This window comes from Brienomyrus brachyistius, chromosome 1 (assembly GCF_023856365.1).
Source record: "Brienomyrus brachyistius isolate T26 chromosome 1, BBRACH_0.4, whole genome shotgun sequence".
In the NCBI taxonomy this organism is placed as follows: Eukaryota; Metazoa; Chordata; class Actinopteri; order Osteoglossiformes; family Mormyridae; genus Brienomyrus; species Brienomyrus brachyistius.
This window is the reverse complement of record NC_064533.1, coordinates 31688491-31697910: the sequence shown is the minus strand read 5'-3', so window position 1 is coordinate 31697910 and position 9420 is coordinate 31688491. Positions and strand designations below refer to the sequence as shown.

Here is a 9420-nt window from a genome sequence, read left to right as displayed (position 1 = left end):
TACGTTGCATGGTACGGGAACAGCGCCCCCTTCTGGCTCGCATTGTCGGCATCACTGTACGACAATCCGCATGCTGCGCCGTCGACCTGAATAAAGGCACGACTGCACAAGGGCTTCATGCAAAGGTCGCGGGCAGCCTGACCGGTAGCTCCGGGGTATATCGGCAGCCACACCATGACGCGTCCTGAAAAATCACCGTACTTGCCTCCCGGCCGTTGTTTTTCCTGAACGACGCTAACGGCGGCCCGTCTGTTGCTAGGACACGGAATCGCAGCAGTTCAGACGTTCATTAAACCGTTTTTAAAGCCCATTTTCTGTATCTGCGGTGCAGTGCAGAGTGATGCGAATCCCTCACCGTCCAGCTGTGAGGGTATTCCTCCTCAAATGAAGCGAGGGAGAGGCAGAAGGACAGGGTTTGTGGGGGTGGAGGGACCCAGAGAGACGGCGTGCAAAAGTAGGCTTCGCAGAGGGTTAACCCAGAACCTTCTCCTGAGCCCTAATCCCCAGCATGGCAGCCGTCCCCTAATGAAAACAATCAGAGTCGCGGCAGCAGTGCTGACAGGCTGGTGACCCCGGGAGACACTACTGTCTGAGCTAATCCCCCCCACCACCACCATTAGGCAGATTCAGATATTGGGGATATGACCCCTCCCAAGTCACCATTCCCATCCGCTGCCGGACATGTGATTTAAGTTACCCTCAGGATGGTCCCTCACGGTAAACACAATCTGTCTCATTTGTCCTACTGTAACCTCATTTTAGGTGCTGTGGCACGATTCGGTCCTAAGGCTTCAGACGTGAACATGCAATAAAAGTACACAGGGGTAGCCCGGGTCCGCATGTTATTCACGCGGCCCAAGGAGAACTTGCACACTCCAGCCAGTCTGTATCCTGCTCCCGTTCGCTAGCAGGGCTAACCGACACCCCAATGTGCTTCATTTTGTGGACACCTGTGTCAGGAGTAGTCTGATGCGTGTAATATGCCATTTTGTTTCAAGACAATTGAGGAGCACCGGATGTTTATGAAATAAATAGACCATTTAGCCATGTTCACTGGGCTTCCCGAAAAGCTTTTCAATAATCATGCACCAAAAGTATTACTGAAAATGAAATTGTTTAATTTTTGCTGTCCATACTTATTCATTACGGTTCTGCTTTGCATGGTAATACAAGAAACGGTAGGTAACCTTAAACGCTGGTGTAACACTAGCGTACCCTCACGTGAAGCTGTTATACGCTCTTCGTGTTGCAGGATGCACACTCTGAAATGTTTTATGCTTTATCAAGGACAGCCTGTTATTCAAACAGTGTTATCCTGCGTGCTCCTATGTATTCAGAAGTAAATGGGCTTGCACGTTGAGTTTTGTGGTTCCGTATCAAACAACATGCAAACACAGGAAGCTGTTGCTGACAACTACAGCGCGAAAGGTTGAGATTGGAAAGACGATTGGAAAGCGCTGGCTTTCTAAATAGGGATTATCTGTTTTTTTAGAAAGTATATATTACCTGATACTTCTACTGCGTTTAGAAATACGATAATGAAGAAACCGTATGCTGTGTATAACTAATAAAAAATATTAATCTGAATAAGCAATTACATTAATTACTATTTTTTTGTACGGATACATTTTACACCTGATATCACTTCGTCATTATATTTAATATGTCACATATGACTTAAGTAAACGTAAAAACGACATTTTACAAAACTGTTGCAATTGCGGCTTGCGCGTATTTAACCCCGCTGTCATTTTATATTTAAAGACTCGAGAAATACATGAGCGAATAAAATGCGAGGACGACGTGCTGCGAAGAAACGGGCGATGCTGTTAGTGTCCTGACGAAACACACATGCACACTTGGGAGTGTGATCTGTTTGGGGAGAGGCGCAAAAAAGCGCACCGCCGTCCTGGAGTGCGCGCACAGCGAGGCACGGCTTTCCTGACAGTCAGACGGGCACTGATCGTCACTCCCCGGTCCGGATCCGAGCTATCGTTTTATGGCATTATTTACCCAGTTTTTCAAGACGAAGGAGTCGGCTCCGGATTGAAGGTGTATGAAAGCACGTATATCAATATGCGTGCTTATACCCGGAGAAGGAAGGCGTTAACCTGAATCTGTCTGATCTCTTTAGCTGGGGGAAAAAGTGTGCGGGGATCGCGGAAAATCTGATCCAAGTGTTTTGTGGAGATGAATATTTAATAGACTGGGCATGGAGATAGCCTTAGTAAGTTTTGAGAACGGCGCCGCTAAGGGCAGCGGTGGGAGCCCGCACGATGGCTGCTCAAACGCGCTGAATATCCCCCAGTCAAGCTTCGCGCAGACCGGTCTGGACGGGGGCTACGGCAAAGAACTGAACACCCTGGGAGCCCCGCAGCAGGGATCGTGGAAAATAAACGACATGAACAACACTTTCAGCAGCAGCGAGAATGCGATCGATGCCCTGTTGCGAGCCGATCACAGCCCGCACCTCTTTGACGGGGACATGCTGGATATGGATTTGGAGAACGAGAGCAACGAGCGGGTGCTCATCAATATCGCCGGTCTGAAGTTTGAGACCCAGCTGGGGACCCTGAATCAGTTCCCCAACACTTTGCTTGGAGATCCGGACAAAAGAATCAAGTACTTTGACCCACTTAGAAACGAGTATTTTTTCGACCGCAACCGGCCAAGTTTTGACGGGATTCTTTACTTTTATCAGTCTGGGGGGAAAATTCGCAGACCCGTCAACGTATCTATCGATGTTTTCGCAGATGAAATAAGGTTTTATCAACTGGGTGAAGAAGCAATGGAGAGGTTCAGAGAGGATGAAGGCTTTATTAAAGAGGAGGAGAAACCTTTGCCCCAGAATGAGTTTCAGAAACAGGTATGGCTCATATTCGAGTATCCCGAGAGCTCTAGTCCAGCTAGAGGGATTGCAATTGTTTCTGTGATCGTGATCACCATATCTATCATCACCTTTTGCATGGAGACATTACCTGAGTTTCGAGACGAGAGAGAACTGCCGGGTAACATCCGAGCCGAAAACAGCACCCAGACACACTCGTCGCTCACCCTGTCTGACCCCTTTTTCATAATCGAGACCACTTGTGTGATATGGTTCACTTTCGAGCTCTTTGTGAGGTTCTTTGCGTGCCCCAGCAAGTCCGAGTTCTCCAAGACCATCATGAACATCATCGACATCATGTCCATCATGCCCTACTTCATCACGGTGGGCACAGAGCTGGCCGAGCAGCAAGGCCAGGAGCATAACAACGGACAGCAGGCTATGTCGCTGGCCATCCTGAGGGTCATCCGGCTGGTCAGGGTCTTCCGCATCTTCAAGCTCTCGAGACACTCCAAAGGGCTGCAGATCCTTGGCCAGACCTTAAAGGCCAGTATGAGGGAGCTCGGCCTCCTCATCTTCTTCCTCTTCATCGGGGTCATCCTCTTCTCCAGCGCTGTTTACTTCGCCGAGGCCGATGAGCCCGAGTCCCATTTCTCCAGCATCCCCGATGCCTTCTGGTGGGCTGTCGTAACCATGACAACAGTCGGCTATGGAGACATGAGGCCCGTGACTGTAGGGGGGAAAATTGTCGGGTCCCTGTGCGCCATCGCCGGAGTTTTGACTATTGCCTTGCCGGTGCCCGTGATCGTGTCCAATTTCAACTACTTTTACCACAGAGAAACCGATCAGGACCAGTCGTCCCTCAGAGATGACCTGACCATTGACCATACAGCTGGAGAACTGAAAAAGAGCCACAGTAACTCCTCTCTGCGTTCCACAGGGGACGCGGAAAATGGCGCTCAGGTTGAAATACCCGCTGAGAAGGCCGACATCAAAGCAAACAGCAATGTGGACATCCGGAGATCCCTGTACTCGCTCTGCGTAGATGCCAGGGAAACGGACTTGTAGTTCAGTCTGTGTTCACCCTTTGTAAACAGACTATGTTTTTATATCAAGAGATTTTTTTTTCTAAGTTGCCAGTTAATTAATACAGACAAACTGAAGCAGATCCACTGTCTCTCCATATACATCTCTGTATACAGTATATAGCTATTTTACAGCCAGAATCAACAGGCTTTTCAACAGTGGGGAGTTTAAGGTAAAGTTGATTCCCAGAGCATAATAGAATAGCACAGTTGGTCATCACATTTAGACATGAATAAATATTTGTAAACGCATGTAAACATATGTGTGCATTTACATTTAATCAGGTTTCAGACTATTAGGTTATATATTCCGATTATATTTGTAAGAATAATAGGTTTACAGATTCAGTTACAGATGACTGAACACAGTGGTACGGGAAGTAACTTCTTTAGATGCTTACATTTTTTATAGAAATTAGGGTGAGCAGATGTTTCTAACTTCCGTGGAGTCGACACTACGATATTATCAACTCTTTCTACACTTTATTTTGCTGTTGTTTCTAAAGAGCCAAATGATTTTGTCGATATTTAAATATAATCGTATGCTGTTTTTAAAAACAATTGTTTAGTGTAGAGTACTGACCAGCCGAATCACAGTTTATTCGTGTATAGCGTAAAAGTACATTAATAAGGCAGTTTTTGGTGTACTGTTTGGTATGTTGTTTCTTCGTTTTTTTTTTTAATGTGCGAAGATATATTTTATACAAGATTTAGCGGGCGTCGATTGTTTTTCGTCGTTATCTTCTCAAACCTCGTAAAACGACTTTAAGAAGAGTTGAAGATTTAAGATTTTATTTACTGACGAACTACAAGCTTGGCTTTAGAAATGCACTGAATTCAACAGCAGTGTTTGAAAGTAAGACGAAGAGAGAAACTGGAATATCAGTGAAGCACGGACAGGAGACAGGGGACATCTTTCGAAGAGGCCAGAATGAAGGAGGTGAACTGACAGCCCAAGGAACGACTAGATTCTGCCATTCGATACAGACGCAAGGTTAGTGTTTTGTTTTATAGATCGTTTTATTTTTTTTTTTCATCTTTATAGGCCTACATTAATGATTGTGACAGATGAAAAAGTGTACGACCGCTGATACTGAAACGCGTTTCTCCGCTCCGTGCAGGAGGGCACGGAGAGCAGAATCTTTATAGCGCCTTTTCAGGTAGCCCTTTCAAAGCCAACACGGTGGTTTGGCCACATTCGGGAAACCGGTCTTATTAAATAGCTAAATTAAATAAAGTAGACCCATTAAAGACAATTAAATAATGATATATCTCATATCATCAGGTACCTAATATGTTACGAGGTTTCCTATTTGCAATGGTTGAATTTGTGTGTGTGTGTGTAGGTCAGATGTACATTACCTTGTGGTCCCCACAATGTGATAAAATCTTGTTATTTTGACGTTGTGGGGACCTCTTTTTCGGTTACTCATGGTTAAGGTTAGGACTGGGTAGGGGTTGTCATTGTTAGGATTATGGTTTTGTCCATAGAAATGAATGGATGGTCTCCACAAAGGTATGAGTGTCATTGCTCTCTGTCTCTGTGTGAGTATATATAAATTTAAGCACTGTCAATACGAAATAAACATTATGTGTAATATATGCAGCATATGTACTTTTATAGCGATATACAAATATTACATATAAATATCAACATTTAGTCAAGTAAAGCAAATCAATTTATGTCTTTCAGAAGAGCAAGAATATTGACACTAACAGTGCTTGATAGAGTATGTGAATGTCCATAGGAGATATAAATAACTTAATGAGGTAAACATGTGGTAATGAGGTGACCACCTACATTTAGGTTAACTTACTGCACCTGTATAAGCCCATGTTCAGTTCTTGCTCATTGTTACTCTTACTGTTTACATTTTTGGAAGACTTCAGTCCTTTACCCTAAGGTAAAACAGCAGGACCCCCAAAAAGTTAAATGCATCAGGTTTCTTACATTGGCTACTCAGTGCTGCTGTATTTTATTATTGGCGAGCAGTGTGTGGAGTGTGTAAGAACAGTGTGTAAATACAGTGTGTAACAGTGAGTGAGCACCAGAAAGAGGCTTTACGGGTGCCCAACTGCAGCATGGTGTTTGAGCGCAGCGAGGAGGACGCGAAAGGGCCAGTGAAAGGCAGACGTTTGTCTTGGGTGCGTCCGTAAATGCCAGCATGGTGTTTGACCTTTTGGGCGAGCCGGCAGCCGGTGACATCTGTGTCACATGCGTCACTTCGCCGGGGTTCAGACCGCAGGGTGACTGAGCCTCGACCGCAACTGGGAGGTGGACATCCGGTGTAGGGAGGAGGAGGACAGGGGGACTCGGGCAGGGGAAGAGCAGCAGGATATGAATCTGCATGCAGAACCAAGTCTGCACCCTAATCCTGAACCTACTGGCAGCACGTAGCAAACAGAGAGTCTTGGGGTCTGAGCCGGGCTCCACACCCCCCTGTGTCCATCTCATGGTCACATGGCCATACTCTCTACCCCTGGATGAGCATCGGTGGGACGGGATCCCCTAGGAGCTGGGCAGTATCACCTCTGAGCGGGGTTTCCGCATGATCTCTCTGCGCAGCGCGTGCAGCTCCGCCGGTAGGCTGCGGCGCTCCCGACGCTCCCTCCCAGCATTATCTCTGATCTCGTAAACGCCGGCTGCCATGGCAACGCCGCTGACGCACTCGAAGACCGTACGGAGATGTCCTCTTTTTAAACGCTTCTTGACTGCCTCATGGTAGAGGGTGCATTGTTGGGGACGATTGCGTGCTGGGATCTTTGCGGAGGTGGGAGTGCGCGGATGCGCTTTTTAATTTTTCTGCTCCGACAGCCGTAGGGAAACAGAGAGTCGCGGTGCTGATTGCATCGCCCCTTGAGGAACCTGCTGTTGCTCTGTGTGACACTCATTGGAACGCTTTTGTTCTTTTAACCAAACCCCCGCAGTCCACTAGGAAGAGTGTCAGGCTGAGAAGCTGTTGAAACCTGACCATGAGGAAATTTACCAAAACCTGTTATGATTCTGGACTTTAGGGTGTCAGTTTTTGAATGGCAAAGCCCCTGTCAAACAAAATAGCATGAACATCCTCTGGAGGCAACCTGTTTCTGGGATGCTTCTCATGGACAGAATGGGAGCCCAATAGCTTCAGCCTCTCAAAATGAGTGTGTTGGTGGAAGCTGCAGGACAGACTCAATTTACTTTAAATAGGTTAAAAAACTATGACTCGGGGTTAGGGGGACAGAGTTCTGACTCTTCCGAGTTCCGGTCAGAAGAAACTGCGATCCAGGCTCTCCATTGGTGGGATGGCCACGCTTCATCGAATCACTTCCTGATTATAAGCCAATGGTTAGCGATGGAAATGAAGTTTTCATTTCTGTGACTGACAGCAGACAGGAAAGGTTTCAGTCCCTTATATCTCTCAGCATAGCTAGTGTTGGCTCTTTGGAGATGGCCAGGATGCTGCAGGAAAGCCCTGGACGTGCAACCTTCACTGGACTGCAGTCTCTACCCATGTCAGAAGATGACTGTCCTGATAAAGCAGGACCACTGCTGCAGAAGTTCATTTAAACCAAATCTTAATGGACATTTTACAAAGAAGAAAATGCAAATCAGTTATTGGGCCGTCGGATCCACACATTTAGACTAAACCAGCTACAGAAAGACTAGGGAAATTCATCCCGTAAGGACAACAGTCTCCTGAAGGTATCTGAGCTACCTGTAAATTGTTTTAAAAAGCTAGCTGTGATTAGCTCTTTCCAGACAGATATTAGGAAAAGCTGAGAATCTGTCTGCTCCTAACACTTGCAGTTCTCTGGCTCGATCAGGCTGTTAGGTAACATGGAGATGCTAAAGGTTACTCCAAGGCTACTCGCTTTAGCAGAAGTGCGGCCTGCTCCGCTGTCTTCCAGGACCGGTGTCTCGCCTCCTGCACGTGATGCGGTTCGCTGTCACGGCGACACGCATCGAGACATTTCCTGTCGCACGTTATTCCGGGAAACTTATCCCACAGCCTATAATTAGCCCACATGCTAGTATTTGAGAGACCCCAGGGCTTCACAAAGGAGGGCTGAAGTTACACCTCGCCAGGGGTTGCGACATGTGCGCGCGCTTCCTCTAGCTACCACAGGGGGCGTCGGATATCGTGGGGTTTAACCCCTTCTGTCAGGCATGCCTAAATGCACAGGATCGTACTGCTGAAGTGTTATCCTTAGTTATTGTCAAAGGGTTTCAGTGGGTGAAATGTTCAAAGCATTCGTTTTTCCTAGTGATTTACAGTAATGTAACGGTTGTTTTCCTAAGGGATCTTGTTCTTCTTTCACATTTATTTAAACCTGTGCTTATTGTCACAACACAATAACCTGACATTAAATACACATTATAGATTAATTTTAAGTCCACGGCTTCCATCTAGCACATTCCACCACCATGATTCCTTGTGATGACCTGCGACAGGATATGGCAGAGAGCATGTGAAATGGCACCTGTTGCTTGTCTCATCGCCCCTGTGTTCAGGGGGCCACCGTGGTTGGGGTGGGGGGGGGGGGGGGGGGTGGTGGCGTGCCTGAGTAAATCTGAACTTCCTGAATTACATTGTCCGTGGGGGGGCATTTTGGGGATGTCTCACATGGTAATTATGACTGGGACGGAGTGGCCTTTTGGCTAGGGTGCCGGGGGGTGACTTTGACTCTCTGTTTGGCTGGTTAATGTGCGAACAGTCCTGGGGGGGTCGAGAAGAGGTGTGCTGTATTCAAGCCTAGAATTCTTTCCAATGATGAGCCCGCAGTTGACTCTCCACACTGGCCTACTTAGGCCTCTCCCAAAGCACTCAGGACATGCCCCCCACCCCATACACAGCCCCTCCCATCCAGCCTCCTTTTATTAGTCTTGCCCAGGGCAGCGTCCCTCTTATCTGCATTAAACAGACATCTGTATTTTCTGCCTCCATCGCATCTCCTTTTCCTTAGCCTTTAATTTAGGGCATTAGTTGCTCCCGCAAGCTGCCACGTGCCAGCAGAGGTCAGTAAAGGGAGCAGGCGCCAAAGTGTGGAAACTCGTTCCTATATCGGTCCAGTTAGGTCTTTTCTAATCCTGACCTTAACACCCCCCACAGAGAAAACAGGGTGGCTTGGGGCGGGGGAGTTGATGGTAGTTTTTCTAGGAAGTCACCTAACACCTGATGTGTTGAGCAGTTGGGCCCATTTTGCCAACACATAGTGTTGACTCTGAAATTAATGTTCGGATGTTGGGATTAAGTTTCTGGCAGACCGGTGTCAGGTGGCAGATCTGGGAAATCCGTATCCCATCATGACACAGGCTGAGGGAGTCATCTCCGCTCGCCGCTGAGGATGACGGGTGCCCTCTGCACACTGTCTTGCAGGAGCGTGCACTTCGCTGTGCTCACTGGAGGTGACGCAGGTGAAATGCGGTGGTGTAATTCTTGCAAAGGCCAAGTATCCCAGAATGCTTTGCATGAAGGGGGCCAACATGGCAGTCAGTGTGAATCAGGGTTACCATCAGGGCCAAAT

At 47.3% G+C, this 9420-nt stretch overlaps 1 protein-coding gene across 3 annotated transcripts in view; it reads left to right on the top strand.

Moving 5' to 3' along the window:
- The first annotated feature begins 1873 nt into the window (after positions 1-1873).
- Positions 1874-9420, top strand: part of LOC125751065 (potassium voltage-gated channel subfamily A member 5) — a 30827-nt gene continuing 23280 nt past the window's right edge. For all 3 annotated transcript variants that reach the window (XM_049029587.1, XM_049029570.1, XM_049029578.1), the window contains exon 1: positions 1874-4906. In XM_049029587.1, the coding sequence (XP_048885544.1) occupies positions 2213-3895 (1683 nt within the window). In that variant the 5' untranslated portion in view covers positions 1874-2212 and the 3' untranslated portion in view covers positions 3896-4906. The remainder of the gene's footprint in view (positions 4907-9420) is intronic.